At 54.2% G+C, this 23,863-nt stretch overlaps 8 protein-coding genes across 8 annotated transcripts; 5 read left to right on the top strand and 3 right to left on the bottom strand.

Moving 5' to 3' along the window:
* Positions 1-599: 599 nt before the first annotated feature.
* J7T54_007656 (Malate dehydrogenase-like protein) lies at positions 600-1,691 on the top strand (the record flags this gene model as incomplete). The annotated part of the gene is made up of 2 exons (XM_051510156.1): positions 600-653; positions 735-1,691. The coding sequence occupies 2 exons, from the start codon at positions 600-602 to the stop codon at positions 1,689-1,691; spliced, it is 1,011 nt and encodes a 336-aa protein (XP_051358904.1).
* Positions 1,692-1,917: 226 nt separating this feature from the next.
* Positions 1,918-5,919, bottom strand: J7T54_007655 (Manganese-transporting ATPase-like protein; the record flags this gene model as incomplete). The annotated part of the gene is made up of 2 exons (XM_051510155.1): positions 1,918-2,455; positions 2,507-5,919. The coding sequence occupies 2 exons, from the start codon at positions 5,917-5,919 to the stop codon at positions 1,918-1,920; spliced, it is 3,951 nt and encodes a 1,316-aa protein (XP_051358903.1).
* Positions 5,920-7,045: 1,126 nt separating this feature from the next.
* On the top strand, positions 7,046-7,796 carry J7T54_007654 (glycoside hydrolase family 45 protein; the record flags this gene model as incomplete). Its single annotated transcript, XM_051510154.1, has 2 exons — positions 7,046-7,383; positions 7,436-7,796. The coding sequence occupies 2 exons, from the start codon at positions 7,046-7,048 to the stop codon at positions 7,794-7,796; spliced, it is 699 nt and encodes a 232-aa protein (XP_051358902.1).
* A 379-nt stretch (positions 7,797-8,175) lies between these two features.
* J7T54_007653 (uncharacterized protein) lies at positions 8,176-10,162 on the bottom strand (the record flags this gene model as incomplete). The annotated part of the gene is made up of 5 exons (XM_051510153.1): positions 8,176-8,343; positions 8,396-8,668; positions 8,746-8,881; positions 9,492-9,566; positions 9,711-10,162. 5 exons carry the CDS (start codon positions 10,160-10,162, stop codon positions 8,176-8,178), a joined length of 1,104 nt encoding a protein of 367 aa, XP_051358901.1.
* Positions 10,163-13,605: 3,443 nt separating this feature from the next.
* J7T54_007652 (Beta-glucanase-like protein) lies at positions 13,606-14,517 on the top strand (the record flags this gene model as incomplete). Its single annotated transcript, XM_051510152.1, has 2 exons — positions 13,606-14,382; positions 14,437-14,517. The coding sequence occupies 2 exons, from the start codon at positions 13,606-13,608 to the stop codon at positions 14,515-14,517; spliced, it is 858 nt and encodes a 285-aa protein (XP_051358900.1).
* Positions 14,518-16,181: 1,664 nt separating this feature from the next.
* J7T54_007651 (major facilitator superfamily domain) lies at positions 16,182-18,130 on the bottom strand (the record flags this gene model as incomplete). The annotated part of the gene is made up of 2 exons (XM_051510151.1): positions 16,182-17,310; positions 17,373-18,130. The coding sequence occupies 2 exons, from the start codon at positions 18,128-18,130 to the stop codon at positions 16,182-16,184; spliced, it is 1,887 nt and encodes a 628-aa protein (XP_051358899.1).
* Positions 18,131-22,375: 4,245 nt separating this feature from the next.
* J7T54_007650 (uncharacterized protein) lies at positions 22,376-22,615 on the top strand (the record flags this gene model as incomplete). The annotated part of the gene is made up of 1 exon (XM_051510150.1): positions 22,376-22,615. One exon carries the CDS (start codon positions 22,376-22,378, stop codon positions 22,613-22,615), a length of 240 nt encoding a protein of 79 aa, XP_051358898.1.
* A 738-nt stretch (positions 22,616-23,353) lies between these two features.
* On the top strand, positions 23,354-23,808 carry J7T54_007649 (uncharacterized protein; the record flags this gene model as incomplete). The annotated part of the gene is made up of 3 exons (XM_051510149.1): positions 23,354-23,413; positions 23,489-23,668; positions 23,724-23,808. Coding segments are annotated over 3 exons (325 nt in total), but the record flags the coding sequence as incomplete, so codon positions are not given.
* Positions 23,809-23,863: the final 55 nt, after the last annotated feature.

The following is a 23,863-nucleotide window of genomic DNA, read 5'->3' as shown; positions in this document are numbered from 1 at the left end:
CCAGGGTAGCTCTGAGGCATCTATTCGGTTTTTTTTTTTTCTTTTTTTTTTTTTTTTTTTTCAGATTGGTACAGGAAGTAGTTTGTCCATGCTGACGCCTGTATTAGACACTTTGAAGAATTGGGTGCACAAAGGTTGTATGTGAGTGTAATGGTAGCTTGAGCAGGAAGACGACGTGGACAAGAGGTTGACACACATAAACAATGGTAAACTTGCATAAAAGAGACGCCTTAAATCTGAGTAAGCAGATTTAAAGTCCCGTTGCTTTCCATCCAAGACATCATTCAATAGTATATTTGTCCTGCTGTTGAATATTTACTCCATAGTAGAGCCTCAGGTTCACGGGCCAGCCACCTGGCCAATGCCGCTAATTACCCGGGGCCAATGCCGAGCCAGAGCCGCTTGACTGTCATTGGCTCCGGCTGGCCACACAAGCAACAGCTGTCCGCCTCGGACGGGACACAAGCCACCGCAATCCCCCGACGTCCGTCCATCCATCTTTTTTCCTTGCGAAAACCACGCATCGCCATCTTCCTCCCTTTTCCCACATTGTTTGATCCACCTCTTCTTTTAGATACCCTTTCATCAATCCCTTCAAGATGATGCTCGCTAGCAAGATCCAGCGCCGGGCCTTTTCCGCCACGGCTCGCGACGTACGTTCCTAGCTCTCCTCCCTCAGCAGCCTCAACAATAGTCCGTACCATCAGTTTGCTGACGTGCCGCGCACAATACAGCTCTCCAAGGTTGCCGTCCTCGGTGCCTCGGGTGGCATTGGCCAGCCTCTCTCCCTGCTCATGAAGCTCAACCCCCGCGTCACTGACCTCGCTCTCTACGACATCCGTGGCGGACCCGGTGTCGCTGCCGACCTTTCGCACATCAACACCAAGTCGACCGTCACCGGCTATGACCCTACCCCTACCGGCCTCGCTGCCGCAGTCAAGGGCGCCGAGGTTGTCCTCATCCCCGCCGGTGTCCCTCGCAAGCCCGGCATGACCCGTGACGACCTCTTCAACACCAATGCCTCCATCGTCCGCGACCTCGCCAAGGCCGTCGCCGAGTCCGCCCCCGAGGCCAAGGTCCTCATCATCTCCAACCCCGTCAACTCGACCGTCCCCATCTGCGCCGAGGTCTTCAAGGCCAGGGGCGTCTACAACCCCAAGACCCTCTTTGGTGTCACCACCCTCGACGTCGTTCGCGCCAGCCGCTTCGTCTCCGAGGTCAAGAAGACTGACCCTGCCGACGAGAACATCACCGTCGTCGGCGGCCACTCTGGCGTCACCATCGTGCCTCTCTTCAGCCAGAGCAAGCACCCCGATCTGACCTCCAACGCCGACATTGTCAAGCGCGTCCAGTTCGGTGGTGACGAGGTTGTCCAGGCCAAGGACGGTGCCGGTTCCGCCACCCTCTCCATGGCCATGGCCGGTGCCCGCATGGCCGAGTCCGTCCTCCGCGCCGTCCAGGGCGAGAAGGGTGTCGTTGAGCCCGCCTTTGTCGACTCGCCCATCTACAAGGACCAGGGCATCGACTTCTTCAGCTCCAAGGTTGAGCTCGGCCCCGAGGGTGTTGCCAAGATCCACCCCATCGGTCAGGTCGACGCCAACGAGCAGAAGCTCCTCGACGCCTGCCTGGTCGACCTCAAGAAGAACATTGAGAAGGGTGTCTCCTTTGTTGCCTCCAACCCCGGCAACTAAGCCTCGCGCGGGCCTTCTTGTATACGTATCATCTTAATCACGAGAGACGGGGAATTATGAGCCTGGTTTCAGAAGATCAGCGTCTTTGTATCATAGCCATGAAATCAAACATTATGACCTTCTCTTATAATTTGGTCGTGTCCATTCTCATCTGGAATGTATCTATCGTAGTATACACAGTCTTTCACATCTACTCTATTACGGCTTGCCATAGTGCAGAGCCGGCCTAGTTCTGCCTTCCAGCCCTCCAGTTCTCAAGCGCCCGGCGACGCTCCTCTACCTTGCGCTCAAACTCGAGCACTTTTTCCTGCGCCTTCTTCTCGTCCTCCTCGGCCTTCTTCTTGGCCAAGACCTCCTTCCTAGCCATCTCACGCTCGAGCTGATCGGTGCGACGCTCGGCAATGTCGCGCGGGCGGAAGTCGCTAAAGCCCCACTTGAGACCTCGTTCGATGAGCCAGCAGAGACCAAAATCAAGAACCATGGACGCGGTCATCTTGGTCTTGAACTCCTCGGTAAAGGGCACGAGCTTCATCTGCTGGTTGATCTCGGGGATGAGCTCCATGGCGCAGACAAAAGCAAGGCCAGAGACACCGACAATGCCCCAGTACATGCCCTTGTTCTCCGACAGGGACTCGCGGAAAGGACGACCCTGGTAGTTGATGGCAAACGTGGAAATTTGCTGGATGAGCTGGAGCAGGTAAATGGCAGAGTTGAGCAGAGACGGGCTGAATTCGGCCTCGAGGTCGACATCGTCACCGGAACGACTGCATTTGTTAGCTTTATCAGTAGATATATACATGTGGAGTTGGACGTACGGTTCAATCTTCTCGCTGAGGCGGGCAATGTAGATAAGCGTGCCAATGTGCACTGCGAATTGACCCAGAATGGAACCGATAATGTACACATTGAAGATGTTAGGCTGAGGACGCTCCTTGCTGAGACCCTCTACAACGCGGGCGCGAGAGATGGATAGGAAGCAGACAGACATGAGCATGCCACTGATCGTGTACTGCGTGTCGCCAAACTTGATGCCCTCCAGGTACAGAACAGATAGGGAGTAGGCGCTGATGAGGCAGTTGAGGGCGAGGATCTTGTACATCTGGATCGTAGCGACGAGCGTGCAGCGACCCTGGCGAATGATGTTGGGGATGGCGATGACATTGCGGAGCTTGGAGGTGAAGGGGGCGGCGACAGACGCATCACCGAGCTTCAAGGTTGGTGGCTCGGTATCATCAAGCTCGCTCTCCATCATGCTGGTCGACAGCTGGTCGGCGAGGCCGGCAGCCTTCTTCATGGCATCCTGCTGCTTCCTGTTGCCGCTGTTGGCGATGAGGTCCTGGGCGCCAGGAGAGGTGATGGTCTCGGCAGGGTGACCCAGAGACTTGGTGTACTCGTCGATGGACATGTTCTTCTTGTTGGCCTCTCGTTCGACGGCCTTGGAGAAGTGGGGGTTGCTGGGACCAGGGGGGTAGAGGTGGGCAATGATGACAGGCACGGGGGGTGCAGGCTGGTTGAAGCGCTTCATCAGATCACACTGCTTCTGGTACATTTCCTTCATCTTGGTGTTGCGCGAGTGCTCGGCAATGCGGGTCAGATCGTCTTGAGTTCCGTTGAGCAAGGCCACACCAATGTGTGCTTGCTTGAGCGCGCCGACGTCGTTGGTACCATCTCCAGCCATCAGCGTATAGTAGCCCATGTCCTTCAGACCAAGAAGAATCTCTTCCTTTTGCTTGGGAGAGACACGAGCATACACCCAGGTGTGGCGGAGCAGCTGGCTCCATCCGGGCTGTCCCGCAAACTTGGCGAGGGCATACCCCGTAACGCAAATGTCCTTGTCCTCGATAATCTTGGAATCAATAGGCTTGGTGGGATCCACAGAAATGGAGATCTTGTCGTCAACGCTCTTCCAAACCAGGAGATCGCCGCCGTCGTTGTCCTCAGGTGCGTCGAGAATAAGAGCATCACGATCCACAATCTCAACTTCGCGAGCGACGTGCACGGCAGTGAGAGGGTTGTCTCCGGTAATCATGACGACGCGATGGCTGCTCTCGTTAAGCATCTGGACAGCCTCCTTGGCATCTTCCTTGAGGGGACAGTGGAGGACGAGGAAACCAGCAAAGATGAGATCAGACTCAACTTTTTCACGCTTCAGATCGTTGATTTTCGATGCGCCGAGCTCCGAGTCCATGGTGAGCTGCTTGTAGGCCAGGGCCAGGACACGCGAACCCTTGCGAGTGAAATACTTGTAGGTCTCTTCGTAGTCAGTGGGCACCTTGACCAACATCTTCATAATGGTCTCGGGCGCACCCTTGACACCGGCAAAAGTGCCCTTGATCTTCTGACCAGTGGCGGAGTCGGTACCGTGGACCATGGCAACAGAGCTCTGGCGCTTGAGAGCCGAGGAGAACTGGAAACGACGCTTAATCTGCACGTTGCCATGAGCACCGCCAGCCTTGTTGGTACTGAACAGTTGATCATTCTTGCCAAGATTCCAGCCAAGAGAGCCCAAAGTTGCCTTCTCCATGGGGTCACCGACCACGTCGCCTTCGTCGAGCTTCACGAGCGCATGTGCAGTTGCCAGAACCAGCTGAGTCTCGAGCGCGGCGTTCTTAACTGGGGTGATGGTTGAGTGAGCACCATCTCCTTCTCTCTTGTCGGGAACCTCTTCATGTGTCAGCCCCAGACCAGCGATACCCTCGACTACCAAATCCTCGCCAGTCAGGGTGCCAGTCTTGTCGAAGCAAGCCACGTCGATGCGGCCAGCAAAGGGAATGCGGAAAGGCTCGGTGCAGAAGATGGCTAGCTTGGCAAGAGCCGCCAAGCTGGTGTTGACGGCGAGACTCAGCTCCATGGGCAGCTCAGGCGGGACGACACTGGTGACAATCAAGATGCAGTCGAGGAGAAGCTTGGAGCGCTTGCGGTCCTTGCGAACACCTTCGTCCCAAACATACCAGGAGGCAGCAATGGCGAAGACCAGCAGGAACAGGATGAAGTAGAGTGCCTCGGCATCTCCAGCGCCAACACGCTCGGTGGAGTAGATCATGGTGCGGACAAGGCTTCCCTGAGACGTCTCAAAGCCAGTTTTGACAACGATAGCCATGGCACCGTTGTCCGGGGGCGTCGGGACACCAGATGCCAGCTTGGGCTTCTCGACATCAGGGTTGCCATGCGTGATCTGAAGGACCTTGGTGCCGCCCCAAAGGAAGGAGTTCTTGTCGAGACCCTCAGGCTCAAGGGGAGCATCAGAGGGGCGAAGCTGGATGGAGTCTTTGAGGAGAGGTGTACTTTCACCAGACAGCATGGCTTCGTTGACGATGGCCGTGCCCTCCACCAGAAGCATGTCGCATGCAACGCCGCTGTCTTCCTTGGTACGTCCGACGGAGACCAGGTCGCCTGGGAGGAGCTTGTCGCTTTGTGTCTCAGCCCACTTGCCGAGTCGGAACACATAGATACCGTAAGGCTGGATGCTCATACCACGGAACTCGGTGAGGGTACGCTGTCGCTGCCAAACAACGGTGCTTTCAAAAGCCACCAGCATGAAGAGGGTGAACAAAGAATAGTACCAGTATTCGTCGAGCAGCCAGAGACCAACACAGAAGATCTGGAAGACGAAGAATGGCGCGACGGCGTGCTCCTTGAACAGCTCCGTAAACGTTGGCACGGGGATGTCGAACGTGTTCGTGCCATAGTGTTGCTCGATGCGGTTGACCTCTGATTGCTTGTCGATACCGCGCGAGGACTGGTATTGGCCAATCTTGGGCTTGGGCTCAGCATCGATCGAGTACTCAAGTGTTCGGAAAGACTTGGTCGCGTTATCGTAGAGGAAACGGCGTTTCTGGAAGAGGAACGAGAGGTTGGTCTGGCCGCCGGCCTTGTCGCGCACCAACTTGCAGATATCGCCGGCGCCGGCGTTAGCGACGGGAAGAACCTTGATCAGCTGGGCATCCTCGATGGACTGGGCCTTGGAAGCCGTGAAGCGTGCGGCGAGATTGATGCTCCAGTGGGTGCTGAGCCAGAAGAGGGACTGGACGGTGATGATGGCAGCACACCATACAAAAGTCCACTCCTCTCCGCCAATCCAAATATCATAAAGTTCTTGCGTCAAGTAGTAGCGTGCGAAAATGGGCCAGACAATGGCAAAGGGCCATATGTAGGCATGAAGAAAAAACGGAAGGGGTCGAAGCAGCTCGGCTTGCGAGATTTGAGCGCTGTCGACGAGAGGCGCCATGGTGGCGGTTGTGTCGATGGTCTTGTTGACGATAAACCCTATACCATCAGACAAGATGCCAATGGAACGGCGGAAGTATGAGCGAAAGCGACTGTTTGGCGACGCCGTTGTCGTGAGCAATAATCAGTGAAGGCGACCGTGGGGTCGATTCTGTCGAGGACACTTTTCGGCTTCGCTAGAAATCCACAGGGTTCGTGTGGCGTTGGGGGGAGTTCTGCGGGGGGAGGCATGTGGCGCACGCGCTAGACTGGTGGCGCAGTATGTTCACAGTGTACGTACCTAGGGCGCGTCTTGATGTCGCATCTTGGACCAGACTCAGACTTCTCATCGGTATGAACGTTCGCGTTCCACTCATCGTCGAGATATCTTATTCTCTGGCCTCTTCATTTCAACTCGCCTGACCCAGCGCCACGGGAAAGCATGTCGTCACATGTCAAGGCTGATATGCTGGGCCCGACACCAGGTTCAGTGTTGGGTCTGGGTGCGAATCACTCGGCCCCGAATCTGACCTAAGCGTCGAAGAGTCAAACCAGGGCGGAAGATTCCATCATTCTGTCCGGGATATTTCAATGCTGCGCTCAAGACTCTGAGCAGACTAACGTACGGAGTAGAGAGTGTTGACTGGCGACCGTGGATGCGGGCCGGCTGCCGTACGCAGTACGTGAATTCCATGTGACGCGTGGATCATCGGGACTAGATGCGTTCCGAAATGAGCCTATTCTCGATATGTGTGCCTCCGAGGTGCTCTGGAAACATCGCGTGGCCCGTGTGGGCTCGCGCCAATGTGATTGCATCTCGTCCAAACAGGATCGGCAGCTCCCCGCCTGGAGTTGATTGGAGCGTGGCACTCCCAAGGGAAAATGGCCACGATCATCTTCTTTCTAGGTAACGTTATGGGGGTTTGTTGTTTGAAGTTGCCGCAGGGAATCCAGCCGTACTAAACCAGGAGAGGCTCGGAGGATGAACTCCCGTCCCGGTGGATAGGAGCAGCATGCCGGTAGCGATTTAACTCAACGGGGCCAAGTCACGGATTCGGTATATAAAACAAGGAATCAATGCTCAGACAGTTTGGGACACTCACGACACTTCTGCCACATCAAGCCTCCAAGCTACAATCCTCGCCATTATGTCCCCTTCCATCCTCAAGACCGCCCTTCTCGTGGCCTCTGCCACCGCCCCCGTCCTAGCCGCCTCTGGCAGTGGCAAGACGACCCGTTACTGGGACTGTTGCAAGCCCTCCTGCGCATGGCCTGAAAAGGCAGCAGTCAGTTCCCCAGTCGGCATGTGTGACGCCCAGTGGAACCCTTTCAACAACCCTGATGCTACCAGCGGCTGCGATGGCGGCAACGCCTTCACTTGTGCCACTTACTCGCCTTGGGCTATTGATGACAACCTCGCCTATGGCTTCGCGGCAACCGCAATCTCGGGTGGTTCTGAGTCGTCCTGGTGCTGCGCCTGTTACCGGTAGGTGTATCCCTCCAAGCCCGGAAGACTAGCAGTTGACTGACATGCACAGCCTCACCTTCACCTCTGGACCAGTTGCTGGCAAGAGCATGGTTGTGCAGTCGACGAACACTGGCGGTGACCTCGGCAGTAACCACTTTGACATCCTCATGCCTGGTGGTGGTGTCGGCCTGTTCGACGGCTGCACTCCGCAATTTGGGGGTCTCCCTGGTGCCCGGTATGGTGGGATCAGCTCCCGCAACGAGTGCGAAAGCTTCCCTGAGCAGTTGAAAGAGGGCTGCTACTGGCGCTTCGACTGGTTCCAGAACGCTGACAACCCAGATATTCAGTTCGAGCAAGTACAGTGCCCTGCTGAGCTGCTCAACGTATCTGGGTGTAAGCGCCAAGATGATTGCAGCTTCCCCCCTGCTTAAGCACGGGCTCTGCTGGCCCCTATTTGGAGTGGCGATGGGGCTTCCGTGGACAATATTCTCAAGGCTAAATCCCTACTATGGTCACTTCGAAGATGGGTGTCACACAACATGAGCAAATAGCCATGTAATTAGAGAAGCAAGTCTAACCACTAACACTACGTCAGCTTGCATTGGCGTATCCGTGCTTCTTGCCTACGGCGCTCGTGAGATGGTGGTCTTGGTTTGACCAAGTAGATCGAGCCACTGTGAATATGCCTACACCTAGGGATTTTGGGTATAAAAGCACAAATCCCATACTTGAGTATTGGCGATTGTCTCGGCGGCCTTGTCCTTCCCATCCTCTCTCCATCGCCAAAGAGGCGGGCGTTCTTGCATGATATCACCCACTGCGTACAGCAATACGCTTCTTATCGGTCTGCTCATCGACATCATTATCAGGGCAGATGATGTAGAATTGGACCTTCGGCATCTTCCTATAGAGGTAATCGGCTACCTGCTCCGGTGTCCATGCACCCGCAGGCTTCTCCTTGCCAGATGCGGCTCCCGTCTGCCCACAAGTTAACATGTAAGCTCCACGACAGGTGCACTCTGGGGCCTACCAAGCCGGTGTGAGTCCGGCCAGCGTCCAAGAGGTGAGCGCTCGTCTTAGTATCTCCGAGATCCAAGCTCAGCTGTTCGGCGAGCGACTTGACAGTGGCCTTGGTGGCATTATAGGCGGCATTTCCAGGCGGGTTGGTGATGCCCTGCTCACTGCCGGTGATCACATTTACTGTTGGCTTTGCTTCCGAGGCCTTTCTCACCACGGGCAGAAAAGCGCCGATGCCGTGGATGACGCCAAAGACGTTCTTCTCGAGGGTCTTGACAACGTACTCCTGGTCGCCCCATGAACCTTGCATAGCTTTACCCGCGTTTAAGACCAAGAGCTCGATGCTCCAAATTCCCTCGCGACCTCCTTCTTGAGCCTGGACCAATCGAAAATGTTGGCCACGTCGACTATCGACGTGTGAACGATGCCATTGATCTGCTTCTTGGCGGACGCGAGGGCTTCCGCGTTACAATCTACAAGGATAACGTCCATGCTCTTACTGCCGCACAGCTCAGCGGGACAATCCGCAGAATCGGTGCGATCGTCTCACCCGACCACTCACCTACTTAGTTCGTAGTCCTGGGTCTGGGTTGGAAGCCACCAACCATACATCGCACCCCTCGAAAGCCTTGTTAAGGATGTGAGGCAGTATTGAGCCAGGCAGTTGAAGGAGAGGGTGGCTTGCGAAGTTGATCAGGAGATGGATCCGACTAAGAATGACGTCCAATTCGCCGAACATCGTCGGGAAAGTAGGGTATTCACAGTGATTTGTCTGCTTTTTCTATACTTACTTCGGCTGTTTCGGCTGCTTTAGCTTCATTCATATAAATCGGTTGTTTCTTCTGTATTGTCTACTTCTATTCAAGGTATGTCTTCTTGTAATCTTCAAATTATCGGTCGTGAGGTGGTGGGCCCCGATGTGCATGTAGTTGTCGCCGCCCTCCCCGCCAGTATGCTACACACGGCGCGATCGGATCCCCGACTTCTAGCAGTTGATTACCTCCCCGCTAGAGAGTACCCGAGTCCCATTGTCTAAAAGTCTCTGCGGTGGCCGTTCCCAGTTCAGGACCTTATCACCCCCATCCCACACATCCTGCCGCCTCTCATACCACTTGTCCACGGTAAAGCAGAACGGCTGCCCATATGCATTTTTCAGAGAAATGGTCTTCTGCGGGGGCTTGGGCCTGGACGGCCAATCAATGGCCCTTGGAAAGTCGCCTCGATGGACGGGATGAAGGTCTCCCGCCCTTCAGTCCTGCCATTCTTGCAACAGAAGCTGATATGATGCAACTGGATGGTCTAGCTTCACCTCCGGATGCTTCACCCACTTTAATCCGAGGTTGTCGAGGCTCTGATCCTCGTGAGGCATACTCCGGAGACTATTGTCTTGGGTAATAATCTCATAGGTGGTGAATATAACGCCTTTGATGTCATTCCGGTCCTCGAGGTAATTCTCACCCTTCCCAGGTGAAGGGTAATTGATGCGGGCTGCAAAGTTAAAGTCAAAGAGCCTGACAGAGTCTGTCGGCTCGTCAACGAGGAGGTTCCGTGGGGCGATGTCTTGGTGCGCGATGCCGTATTCGAGGTTTAAGTCGTCTACAACCTTTATAAGCTGCTGTAGCCACTTCAGTCTGAAAACGCGCGACTTGTTCTCCTCTAGATTGCCGCCAGGCACGTAGCCGCTAGTGAATCCGACCACACGACCTTCGAGCTCGTCAATAACAATCCGGTCAAACGGAACAATGTTTGGGTGGCATGGAAGACGCATCCACAAGTTCATTTCCTTCCAGGACACTTGTGCATACTGCCACAGGAAGTACTATCTGAAGACGACCTGCCCAAGGGTCAGCTTAATCACAGGACGAGACAATCCAAGATCGGCACCTAGGTTTCACCTTTTTAGCAGATCCTCCCAGGCATGGAGGGTATGCAACAAGGTCCGCGTCAGGACCAAGCCTCTCGAAGTCCTCAAGTTCTTCCCGCCGCACTGTCTGAATTCCTTCCGGAAGAAAAGTGTCATGAAGGGATGGATAATGCACGCAGCAGGTCTGATCGTTTTTCGAATCGGTATACGTCGAGATGATCTCGCCGGTAGGCGATACATAGATCCTGCGGATGTCGGGAGATAGTTGATTGCTATGGCGGCTGAAATGTTCAATGGCAAGACTGTCGTCGTCTTGCTCCCCGTCCATGGTTACCAAAACGACCCGTCTCTGGTCCCAATCGACAACGTGCCAAGTGCCCGGCCCACCGACAGGAATATCGCCTCTTAAGGAAAAATACTTAGAATCGTCGTCAACCATGTTGCTGTGTTCTTTGGTAATCAAGGCGTGGGGATTGAAGAGGAACGAATGGGCATTGTGGGACCAGTTTCCCGACGCTCGCAACCTCATCAATAACCTTGTCTTTGTTGATCAATCGTCAGTCATGGTGAGAGACCCTCGCTGGACTGACGACCAGGCGGCGGAAGTCTCAGCTATCATCACCCCGAACGGGGTGTATGACTTGGCCAACGACATGGGAGCTCAAACGCCACCCCTTGTGAGGAGTATGTTTACCGACACTATCTCCGAGTTCGACTACGAATGGATCCTGTCAGAAAATCAGAAGATGAGCGACGAAAATGCGGCCGCTTTAGTTACGGATCATTCGTTCAGGGATTGACGTGATGCACTCCCGCGAATCAATGAGTTCCTACCATGGTCCTCGCGGGAAAAGTCAGTATCTTCCGGGCGTCCGGCGTCGAGTGGGTTGCAGCTTAGATACCTGGCGCGAAGCATTATACCTCTTAGCCGAAATGAAAGGAAGTCACTTCGCGTTTTGGGAGAATCCCGAAAAGTCCAATTCTGTGGTCAAAGACTTCGTTACACAAGGAGCCTAACCTGTAGCTTATTTGATGTATCTACCCCTAAAATCTACTGACTCTGTGAACCCAATACCGTTGCGACCTAGGCTACCGCCGTGCCCTCCGACTGGCCGTCTCTCTTGAACTGGACGTTCAGATATGGGCATGTGATCCAGTTGCGGACATAGGCGCAGTTCTGGATCTGGAAGCGATACCTCGGATTGAATCACCAGGAAAAGGCATGACCTTCCGACTCTTTACCTGTAACTAGGTCAATAACCTTGAAAATGGAGCTTAGGCCAGCCCCTGAAGAACCAGACTCGTGCCTCGAGGACCACAAAAAACTGTCGGACGCCGACACCACGTGGCAAATTCCTAGAAACCAGCATTGGTTTCATATCTATCATTAGAGAAAAGCCTCGGTCCATGCCAGCATGCCGCAAGACCCCTCATGGCCCTTCTGGACAGTAGCTCGACTCACGGTCTACGTCCCTGATGAGCCTCATGTAGCGTCACTGATGCCATACTAAGAACCTCTCCTGGCTCGATCGGTCGGATAAGACGTCAGATATCGGGATCTAGCTTATTTTGCAGGATAGTAATCCAACCATCCCATTTCTCGGGGCCGGTCAGGATAACATAAGCCTTCCTGCCATGGTCGCGCGGTCGGAAGCATCGTGTGTTGCGTTGGGCGGCAGCGTGGTCTCACCGCCAAGAATATCGTGAGTATAGTGATTGAGTGTGCTAAATAGCATCAATTTGTTATTTAGGCATAGTTGCCCTGCTTAGTTAGGCTGCGATCTGCTTGATTGGAGTTTCGGTCATAAGACGGATCAGGATTCAGGATCGTCTGAAGATGACTGGAAGTAGTCTCTTGGTGAATATAAGCTCAAATGTATCGCTCTCTTTCAGATCCCACCAGCAATTCTGTAATCTCGTCCACCATGATCAAACACAAGCTTTTCCAAGACTGACTAGTCGTGTACTACCCCGGAGATCCAGCCCCATCCGCTGGGCTGCTCCATCTCAATCGGCCGACCGCCCGCCCGAACGCCCGCCCGGTTCACCAACTACGCGTAATCAGGCGGACCAAACACTTAGAGTCACACTCATTTGGCGGAGCAATCTCTTGATGGGCATCGGAAGGAATATGTGACGGCATGTCCGCCAAATCAGGGTCCTGTCAGGGCGAAACGCGCGCTAAGAATTTCGCCGACTGGGCACTTGGACAGGTCACCTGCCAAGAGTGCCTGTCTACTCAATGTGGGAGGAGAAGCCTGAAGGATGCATGTGGCCTGTCGGCTGATGTTCGAGATGCAGAAATTATCCATGAAAGACCCCATGCTGTGATTGGGGGTGACCAACTGCTACGTTTCAACTACTTGACGAAATGAGTGGCAGCGTCCGCTGTCCACTCAGAGCCCGGACCTGGTCAACCTGCGCTGCCGCACCACATGCATTACGCTATTTATCTCACGCGCATTGCTTGTGTTTATAAACGTGCGCAAAGCCGGGTTTGGTTTCCCATTTTGTTGGAGATGCGTATTAGGCTCCCTGATTCAGGTCCCGAGAGAGAAGTGACACTGGCTGACTCCTTGTCTGGACCCCTGAAAAGGGCTGCCGTTCGTCACGCACCCAGCGCTTAAGAACTGTCTGGAAATTACATGTAGCATGGTTCGGCATATTCCTCGGCGAGATTTTTGAAAGTTTTCCATCGTGATGTCGATACTGGACGGTTGCTTTATCCGCTCTTCCTTCGAGAACCCAGTGCCAGCCTGAGGGTAGAGTCGCAGCTGACAGTCGAGGCAGGCCATACTAGCTACGGACTTGCCAGAGCAACAAGGATGCTTGCTGCATGCAACCCTGACAGAGGAACATGACTGCCCCTGACAATTGCCAGATGCGGAGTAGTTCATGCGCGTGCTCAGAGCAGTGACAATGACCCTGCCTTGAGGAGATCATCTGCCATGGTCGAGATGATGTGGTGGCACAGATCTCGTTCTCGACCCTGGCCTCTCAACCCATGACAATAATCTGTTAGAGGTTGCCTTGAGCCGGTCACCTTCTCGTTCGTTGCAACGCTGCGATGCCCACGGGTCGGTGGTATAAGTCGACATGGTTCGAGGGCCGAGCACCCGACCTTCCCAACATGAAAGCCGAAAACACCAGGAGGACAGGGCTGCTCATATTTCCCAGCAATTTGCCCATGGTGATCCAGTATATAAACCCACGCAGACGCCGATCCCTCGGCATATCTTCAGTTGATCACCAACTACAGACACTGAACAGCCACTCTTTTCCCTAGTGGCTCTGGAAGCCACAGTGCCTTCTTTACCCAACACCTTGTATATATATATCCCATGCATACCCCACATACAATGACTCTCCGCCTCCTTACTACACTCCTTTCGCTCTCGGCACTTGCCACAGCCTGGGAAGCCCCTCGGTATGGTGGCTTCAGCAGAGTGTGGCAGGAGACCTTTCCCGGGGCCGCTAGCAACCTGCCCAACGAGGGTACCTGGACAATCCTGAACGGTGACCTGGGCGTCAACAATGAGCTCCAGGTCTACAAGCGCGATTCTCGCAACGTCCAAATCAGCGGTGGCGGCACCCTGCAACTTGTCCCCTGGCGGGATGGCTCGCAACCCAAGGGCTGGACCTCGGGCCGCATGGAGAGCAAGTACACCTTCACCCCTGAGGCTGGACGCTTGACGCGCGTTGAGGCTGCCATCATGTTTGGCCCAAGCCCAATAGGCAACAAGCAGGGTATCTGGCCTGCTTTTTGGCTGCTCGGAAACTCAATCCGTCACGGTACGCCTTGGCCTGCTTGTGGTGAGCTTGACATTATGGAGACCGTCAACGGCCAGCTCATCGGGCACGGCACGGTCCACTGCAATGTCTACCCCGGAGGCATCTGCAACGAGGGCAACGGAATCGGCAGCAGCATCGGTTTCCCAGACCAAGGCTGGCACACTTGGCGCCTCGAGATTGACCGCCGCAGTGGCAACTACCTGGACCAGTCCATCAACTGGTACCTGGATGGTGTCCACTTCCACCAAGTCACCGGTAGACGCATTGGCAACGCCCAGGTCTGGGCGTCCCTTGCACAGAGTCCCCTGTTCTTTATCCTGAACGTGGCTGTGGGTGGTAATTGGGTAAGTCAGCGAGGTCGCCTAGGAGTGCCAGGACTAAGTACTGACTTGACGTAGCCCGGATATCCAAACGGCAACACCTGGGACGGCTATGGCTCTCGGATGGAGGTTGGCTACGTTGCCCACTATGTTGGTTGAATGTGTTCTCCAACATCTGGACACGGACGGGCCCAGAGCCCTTTTCTTTTTCGATTTCCCCGTATATACTTGATCAGTGATGTAAATATGAGTGCAGGAACAGCCTGATTCCCTATTGTCTTTTGCCGTTTCAGAGTTTGCGAAAGCACCGTCGGTATCTCAAACCTGATGATATTGATCTATTGTTTGTCAATGATACCTTTCTGTCTAGCATGTGTAATAGGCTGGCTGTGCTTGCGCTATAGTGAATTTTGCAAGTGTCTGATTTCTGCCACTGCTTGCTGGTGCGTAGCTTCCTGTAGGTCGAACATTCCTTGTAATTTATCGACGAGGAAACGCGGCGCTGAAGTCTTTTTGCCTTGCCGGTAGTCGTATACGACAATGTCCTCAAAGCATCGTGCTGCGGGCCTTTGATGATTGTGCGAGAGAATCACAACCTCAAGCTTGATACTAGTCAAGTCGTCGCTCGGCCTCTCGAGTAGTTTGTGCAGAACGGTGACCGTGTCGGGATACACGATGGGCTAGTTGCCGTATCAGGTCAAGGGCCGAGCTGTGGCTTTGCTTCCAAACTCACCAGTTTGTAGTCTGTTCTGATGCTCTTCAAGATCAACCCAACTCCCTTTGGTGCCCAGAGGCCTTCCCACGCTGGTTGTAGCTCAGGTCTCGCAAATTTGGCCAAGGATCTAAACCAGTTGATCCTCGCTGACTCTGCGTACTTGTTGTATACGACATTGTTCACGTGTCCTGAGCCGAGTCAGCCCCGTGTTTGGTGTATCATTGTGCGTATTTCAGCAAGCGATGTCGCTGCAACGTACGTACCCTTTCTCCGTAAGCTCTGAATTCCCCCCCCCGGCCGTGTCCTTTGGGTACCACTTACCATACTGTCCATGTCGCCCCAAACTACCGTGTGTCCATCCAGACCAGCGTGCTCTCCACCGACAAAGCTTTCGGCCCCAGCCGACAGTTGGAGCCACCGATCATTGAGCTTTGTCAGTATACGGCTGGAAGCGTCGTCACCTTTCCTCTTAGCTTCACTTCGGAGGTTGGAAAGCCATCGAGGGTCGACGGCAGCTGGCGCGGGGTGGCTGAGATTAACAGTGTCATGGAAATTGCGTCTGGACGCCGGCAGAACCAGCTGCCATGAGCGTCTAGAGAGATGTGATATACGACGATACATCGGGTACAAAGGCTGTCGCTTTCTCGGCCAGGTGACAGAATGGTGAATGCCGATGTGACTTGAGATGGAGAGAATTGATCGCGTCTGACTCGTGGGTTGATAAGTGGGCGGCTAAGCTCGGCAAGACATTCCAAGTGTCAAACTGCTTACCCGGTGCATCGATCAAGACAGCAAGCAGCCAGGCTAGAAAATATCAAGCACAGCGTCTTAAAAAAAGACGGAACAATGAATGAGTTCCCACGCACTTGGTGGTCAATACACACAGCATTCCCAAGTCAGTATTAAAATGCTGGGGCAGGCAGGATGATCTTTGTACGTGAGTCGATTCAACCAAGTCTAGATAAAAACAAATGGATTGGTTCATAAACGGTTTACAACAACTGTCTATCGTACTCCAAGTGATGCGTGCTACCTGTGTATAAGCAAGTACATATATGAAACGTTGGAAAAATGCAGGTACCCTATGCCACCAACCCAGCTATGCCCTCTACCTCACATGAGCGATGTTTGCATAACTCTGGCGACGACTAGCCGAGGGGGTGCCGCGAGGCGTGCCACGCGGAGTGACACGGTTCTCTCCAAAGAAGCGGTTCTGCTGGCTGTAGCTACGCTCGCCCATGCCGGGATGTCGCTGAGATGCCGAAGCCGCTGAGCTGCGACGGCGTGTTGGGTCGTAGGCGACACTGACGCGACGACCTTCGGTGGGCTGCTCGTTGCGGGCCTCGGCCAGCCTCTGGGCAAAGGGCGACCTTTTACGCAGCACGGGACCCTTCCAGTAGATGACGTAGACGGCGACGACGAGCACGAAGGAAATGCAGAACAGAATGGTGCTCGCGTACTCGAGATTCTTGCCGGAGCTGGCGCCAATGTTGGAGAAGAAGGGCACGGCGGGGACGGTGAGGACACCAGCCAAGAAGTCACGAGCCCACCCGTTACCACCGGTGGCGGAAGCCGAGTACGGACCATAAGCGCAAATCATGTAGTCGATTGTGGCCATGTAGATGGCGTAGTTGGCGATGCCGACAATGGCCGCGAAGATCATGGACCCAATCCAGTGAATAGGGGGTCCCTGGATGGTCCATGCAAAGCCAATGAGGCCAATAGGCAGGCAGGGCGCTGTGTAGAGTAGGAACCACAAGCGCGACTCGTACTGGGCGCGCTCGTCGTTGGGGTGGGCTTCTCTCTCCTTGATGTTGCGTCTGATGGCCGGGATGAACAAGAGCCAGGCCAAGACGTAGCCTAGTCCAATGGCGATGAAGGTCAGACCGATCTGCACGGTTGTAAAATCCCACTGCTCGTACACGAGTGCAAAGGACTGAATGAACATGAAGATGAGGGCGTCTGAGAAACCAGAGAGCAGGGATAGGACCAGGACAATGGGCTCGGTGACGAACATCTTGAACGGTCGAATCCACGTTGTCAGAATCTCCTTCATGGAGAAGCGATCCTTGAATGAGACAAGCTCATCGGGACCCCAGATGTTCAATCCTGGGTTGGCCTGGCGGCGCTTCTTGGCGATGCGGTTCATCATAATGGTTGTGCGTGTCTCGGGAACGGTGAAAAAGTGAATGAGCTGGATGACACCGCCCAGAATGAGTTGGATCCAGATGGACCACCTAGTGTGACGTGTTAGACCAATCCAAGAATGTTCGGTACCTTGCGACGGATTGAAATTTACCTCCAGTCGAGGTACGCCTCGGTGAAGCCACCGACAATAGGGCCAAGAACTGAGCCGCCAACGGACGAGAAGACGACGTAGGCAACAGCGTATTGCTGAACATCCGCCTCCCACATATCGGCGACCATGCCCAGTGTGACTGAGCCACCAGCGGTAGAGAGACCACCGAGGGCGCGGCCAACCATGACAGTCGCAAAGTTGGGAGCCAATGCGACGGGAATCTGCCAGATGTTGACCAGGAGGAGCGAGAGCTGAAGGATGGGCCAGCGTCCGAGCTCCTCAGACCAAGGAGCCCACAGCTCGCAGCCGAAAGCGTACGTGACCAGGAAGATCATGGCACCGCATCGCGCGGCCTGCAAGCTGACGTTGAACTCTTCCGCGATGCCAGGGATGGCGTTGGAGTACAGCGATGTGTTGAAGTTCATGGATACCTGCACCCAGAAGATGACGGTGAGGATGTACCACTTCTTCCACGTGGGAAACTTGAAGCCAAGCTCATCGTAGCAGTCGTCCTCTGTGATTTCGTACTTGTCATTCGTCCCGAGCTTCTCGAGCTTGCCACCCTTGGGGCTGGTAGGGCTGTCGAGAGACTCGGCGTTGGTTTGGGCGGCTTCCGTCTCGACATCTGTGTGGGAACCAGGGCGTTCGTCTTGCGGCTGCTGTTCGTTGGTGCGCAGCTTCTCGCTGATTTTCGCTAGATCGTCCTGCCCTAAGACCTGGGGTGGGTCGTCTGAGAAGTGAGTGGTTCTGGGAGCCATGATGAGACGACTGGCTATCGTGAACACGTGTTAGTGAGCGTCTCACGAGCCAGACAACACGGACGCTACCAACCCTTGAATACAAGTCCAAGCCCAGGTGAGATGGATGGGTGATGAAGTGATGAAGTGATGAATAGGTCAGGGGTAGGTGTGTTTGCAACCGGACGCCCGTTCTCTCTTATGTACCGCTCCGCATCGATGATCGGATTCTTGGGAATGGGCGCAATTTTGGAGAGAGAAAGAACAAGCCGTAGGAAAACACACCCTTCATCCTACGGGTGGTGTAGACTTCTGACATCATGGCTCGATGTATAGTGCTCGAGCGGATCCCTTGTGCGTCTGTCAAATATCCATATTTCACCGAGTCTGATGGGATGGCTACCCCGGAAGGGCGCAGCGCCAAAGGCAGAATTAGACCGTGAGACATCCGCCCATTCCTGTCGAGTGACGAAAGACATGGCCCCGGCAGCCAAAACAGGATCCTCGGGCACGCAAGGGCCGTGGAAACAGCTTCTTTAGAGTTGATCGCTTAGGTACTTGTAGTACGGAGTCCTGCACAGCAAGGCCCATGACACCTGGGGAACGTCGATCCACGACGGTGGAGGGTGAAAATGACATGTTGGTCCCGTTCAGCGCCCGCCAGACACCCAAGAGACGCTTCCCATGTCACACACAATCTGTGCGCAATTCATGTCTCGGCTAGCGGTACAGCCTGCTGGTTGCTGGCAGCAGGTTGTCGGTTGCTGGCAGCAGGTTGTCGGTTGCTGCCGGGCACAATCTGACATGTCTTGGTAATCAGCTTTGGAGATGCCAGACCGTCCCATTCCCCTGGAATACCGCCGACGAGCCTCATTCCATGCCGTGCAAGTGCGACTCCTTGGCGTCGCGGCATTGTTAACCCTGCCATGGCAACAGCACCGTACTGTAGACGTCCTTTGGCTGCCTCAGCAGGCTAATTACAGCGAGAGATGGCGCTCAAAAACTCTGATCTGCCATTGCCCCATTCATTGATGACGATGATGGATGTGACTTTCTGTACTTTGCGTCTGGCGGCGAGGCCTCTCGTTGGAGGAAGGAAGGATAAAATGGCACCTCCGGGTCCTCCTGTGGAGATCATCCGGCACGCCTTTGCCGGGTGGAGCTTCGAGAAGAGCGACTCCCGTGCGCCAGCCTCCCGTCACCACCTCCGGTCGTGTGGATTCTGGAGGGTCGTCTGTGTGCTTTTCACAACGACGGGCTCCCAAGTTTATTTGTGAATGGCAATTTCATAACGATGCGGGGATGGACGGCAAGGAGTCCATGCGTCAAATCCAAGGCTCCCAGATCACGCAGATCAGCTCGCGATGAGCTGAGGCCATCTCAGGCGGCTCCTTTGTCGTGAGTGTCACTCGGCTCCATCGCACGTGTTGGCTCACCGTACAAGGGCCACACAGCCTGGTCGATCGACAATTCCCGTAGTATACGCGTGAGCAAACGTCATACCGTTGAAGTTGAGCCCATCCATCCATCCATCCATCCATCCATCAACTACATTACCCGGGCTTTCGGGGTCCGGAGCTGACGTCCATGATGAGGTTTTGCTGACATGAACATGCATGCAACTCCGTACCCAGTGTCAAAACGACGGCGTCGGCATCGAGGAGTTGACTATGCCGGCCATCAAGTGATCCTTCATCGTTGGCCCTTATTTCCCACTTGACGACGATCGTGTTTTGGGTTACCCAAGGCGAGCTGGTCCACACGACAGGTCCGAGCCGCACCTGGGGGACGAGCCGTAAATCCCAGGTACAGACGGTGCCCTAACCCTCAAAGTTTGGGCGGCACACAACGTTGTCATTGGCGTCGCGTGAACTATGGCATGCATGCGAAGATCTAGACCGTGATTAATAAACTCAGATTCACTCGTGGCCGTTACAAGTCACTTCCGCGCTTGTACTCTGTAGTCAATATTGTGGAAGACACTCACCCAAGTTTCCACAAAGAACAGACGTGTTGTTTGAAGTCACGCTCTGGTGGGAAGGATGACATGGCTGGCCTGAGCGGCATTGAACGGCCCCAGATTCCACAGGATCGCACCCCAACCCTTGACGTGAGCTCACTGAGGCCTGAAGGCAACATTGAATGTTGTGGATCCAATCCTTCTGAGTGAGGAGGGAGGGCCTGACTCCTGAGGCTGCTGCCGTGGGAATTGAGGTCCCGTGCCGGCTATGATGACGGCGTTTTCCAATCTGCCTCGCAAGTCGCAGCATGGGGTGCAGAGGTTCATGCCACCAGCCGCCAACCAAACGCAGGAACGAACTGTTCTGCAGATAGGAGACAGTAAGAGGTAAAAAGTCTAGCAGCCGACTATTGCGATTCGCCCAGCTCGTTGCTCTCAAACGAGTATCCGTACGCTAATGGAACGGGTGCAGTCTCGTCGAGACGAGCCCAGAGTATTCTGGCAGACAAGTTCTCGACACACTGCCACAAGTTTCCCATTCAATCCTTTGGTGACGACGATTTGCCAAAAGCAGCAACTGTCAGTCGAAGGGAAGTCGAAAAGCTCTATAACTCACCTTGTCGATGCCTCGCAATGCTGGTAACCAAGCTTTTTCCGACTCAAGGCTGATCCCAGCCCATCAAAGTGGCTTTGAGCCGTCTCGGCGCGTGCACGACTGCCCTCCCCGGCACTTCTGACTTCGAGTTGGACCAAGTGCATCTCAAGCAACGTAGGAGCTCGCGCCGCCGAGGGCAAGACACAGCTACCGCTTCTTGTAGACGAACTGCTGGAGGGCAAAATGCCTACGTTGATGAGTGCTCAGGGCAATTCGCGCGTGGTCGTCTTCTTGGGACAGTGACATGAGCCCAAGGTCAAGACGAAGGTGATCTTTGCGCCACATCTACTAGTCACGTCCAAGGACGATGCGGTGCGTCCGACTCGCGACGTGCGCGTTGTGGCGCCAAGCGCAGATCCCTTATTGTCCTCAACAGAAAATTTTAATCAGGGAGCTTCAACGCTCATTGCCAATGATGAGATCGCGTATATAGTAACGTGATTGATAAGCGAATGTCCCAGACAAGCGAATGTCCCACAAATCGATCCTCCTACACTATCATCATTTGATCAATTGATCCCCAACAACCAAGCATGCCAGTCCCAAATGATGAGGCTAGTATCAATCTAGCCCTTCAAGCCCTTTAAAAAGACCTAGAGCTAAGCGTGCGACGCGCAGCCTAGATCTACCAGGTGTGTAGGAAGAAGCTAGGCCGCCGTCGACAGGGCATACAGTCTCGAAGCGATATCATGGCTAATTCGCGGAAACTATGCGATCTTAAAGAACAGAAGCTAGTTAAGTATATAATTGATCTAGATTCGCGAGGGTTTTTACCTTGGATTAGTGGTATTAAAGAAATAGCTAATCTATTGCGCGTCGACCGCGACGCGTTACCCGTCGGTAAGCGCTAGGCAGGGAATTTTATTAAGCGGTAACTAGAGCTTAAGACGCGTTTCTTTCGTAGATATAACTACTAAAGGGCCAAATACGAAGATCTAGTCGCTATAAACGCGTGATTTCGACTTATAGCGAATATAATCGCGAAGTATAGTATCCGATCAGGTGATATCCATAACTTCGACGAGATAGGCTTTATGATAGGCGTTATTATAAGCGGTATAGTTATTATAGGCGTAGAAAGGCGTGGGAACCCGAAAAGAGTCTAGCCTAGAAACCGGGAATAGGTTATAGTTATTTAATCGATCTTTACGTAGGGCTAGGCAGCGCCGCCGTTTATCGTTATTATAGGCTAATATCACCTCTTAAGCTAGTATTAAGAAAGCACTCTCCCTGGTAATTAGGCTATCGTAATTACGAAAAACGGCTAGACCGATAATACTACGGGTCTCCTATAGCTAAAGTACTTTAATTAATATATAGAGAAGCGATCGAATAGTACCTATTATCTTCTAATCCTCGACGGGTATAAAAGCCACCACTCTACCGAGTTTGTCACAGCTGGTCAAGAGCGGGGACCCACCCTGCACCTGGCAGTCACGTGAACTCGCGCCTGCCTTTGCATTTTGTCGCGATCCCGACCGTCTTCTGTTGTAGCTCTTCGAGCTACGTCTTGTACATAGAGCCTGCCCTACCTGAGGAGTGCCTATCCGTAGCAATAGACCAGATCAGCCTGACCGAGTGTTCCCCGTCCTACCTGCCGACCGACCCCCCCTGATATTACGTAGCTCCTACCCATAGGACGCTGAACACGATGACCTCCCGCCCGACGCCTCCAGAGTCACCTCAGGATACGCGCGCCTTCGCAGATGCCGTAGCTAGCAACCCTTCTGAATGGTTTCACTTCTGTCAACAGGCATACGCCTACATGGAATCCCAAGACACCCAGATTGCGAACCTCACCGATCACATAGCTGCACTAGACGAGAAAACAGCCACCCTCGAAACCAAGATCATCGAGGAGAGCGCGGCTAACCGGAACCTTCTTGCTTAGATAAAGGATAAGGATATACAGATTATCGAGGCAACCGTGACCGCCCGACTCGCCTAGTAAGCCAGCTTACCGACCGTACGAGTAATTACTCTAGAGGCTTTAGGAACCCCCCCCGCTAAAGAGGTCATAGCTCCTCACTTAGGAACGACTCCGCCGCCTGCTGCCGGATCTACTACCTCCTCCCGACTGTCTAAGAAGCTTCCCGACCCTGACAAGTTTGAAGGATCCCGCCCCGATCTCCGCCGTTTCTTACACTAAATCCACGCGAAAATAACAGCTAACGCCGACCGATTCCCTACCGCTACGAGCCGGTTAACGTACGTAGCCGGTAGGCTTACCGGGAAGGTATACGCCTTAATACTCCCCCGCACCGTCTTTAGAATCCTATAGTTTAGCGACTACCCCGAACTCCTGACTTATCTCGAAAACGCGTTCGGCGACCCTAACCGCGTCTAGAACGCCCAGAACCGCCTACACTGTCACAGCTGGTCAAGAGCGGGGACCCACCCTGCACCTGGCAGTCACGTGAACTCGCGCCTGCCTTTGCATTTTGTCGCGATCCCGACCGTCTTCTGTTGTAGCTCTTCGAGCTACGTCTTGTACATAGAGCCTGCCCTACCTGAGGAGTGCCTATCCGTAGCAATAGACTAGATCAGCCTGACCGAGTGTTCCCCGTCCTACCTGCCGACCGACCCCCCCTGATATTACGTAGCTCCTACCTATAGGACGCTGAACACGATGACCTCCCGCCCGACGCCTCTAGAGTTACCTCAGGATACGCGCGCCTTCGTAGATGCCGTAGCTAGTAACCCTTCTGAATGGTTTTACTTCTGTTAATAGGCATACGCCTACATGGAATCCCAAGACACCTAGATTGCGAACCTCACCGATCATATAGCTGCACTAGACGAGAAAACAGCCACCCTCGAAACCAAGATCATCGAGGAGAGCGCGGCTAACCGGAACCTTCTTGCTCAGATGAAGGATAAGGATATGCAGATTATCGAGGCAACCGTGACCGCCCGACTCGCCCAGCAAGCCAGCTTACCGACCGTACGAGTAATCACTCCAGAGGCTTCAGGAACCCCCCCCGCTGAAGAGGTCACAGCTCCTCACTTGGGAACGACTCCGCCGCCTGCTGCCGGATCTACCACCTCCTCCCGACTGTCTGAGAAGCTTCCCGACCCTGACAAGTTTGAAGGATCCCGCCCCGATCTCCGCCGTTTCTTACACCAAATCCACGCGAAA

This window comes from Emericellopsis cladophorae (assembly GCF_022114955.1).
Source record: "Emericellopsis cladophorae strain MUM 19.33 chromosome Unknown NODE_84_length_71952_cov_132_941370, whole genome shotgun sequence".
Lineage (NCBI taxonomy): Eukaryota > Fungi > Ascomycota > Sordariomycetes > Hypocreales > Bionectriaceae > Emericellopsis > Emericellopsis cladophorae.
Note: the sequence above shows the minus strand (reverse complement) of the source record. Positions and strands in the feature narration are given on the sequence as shown.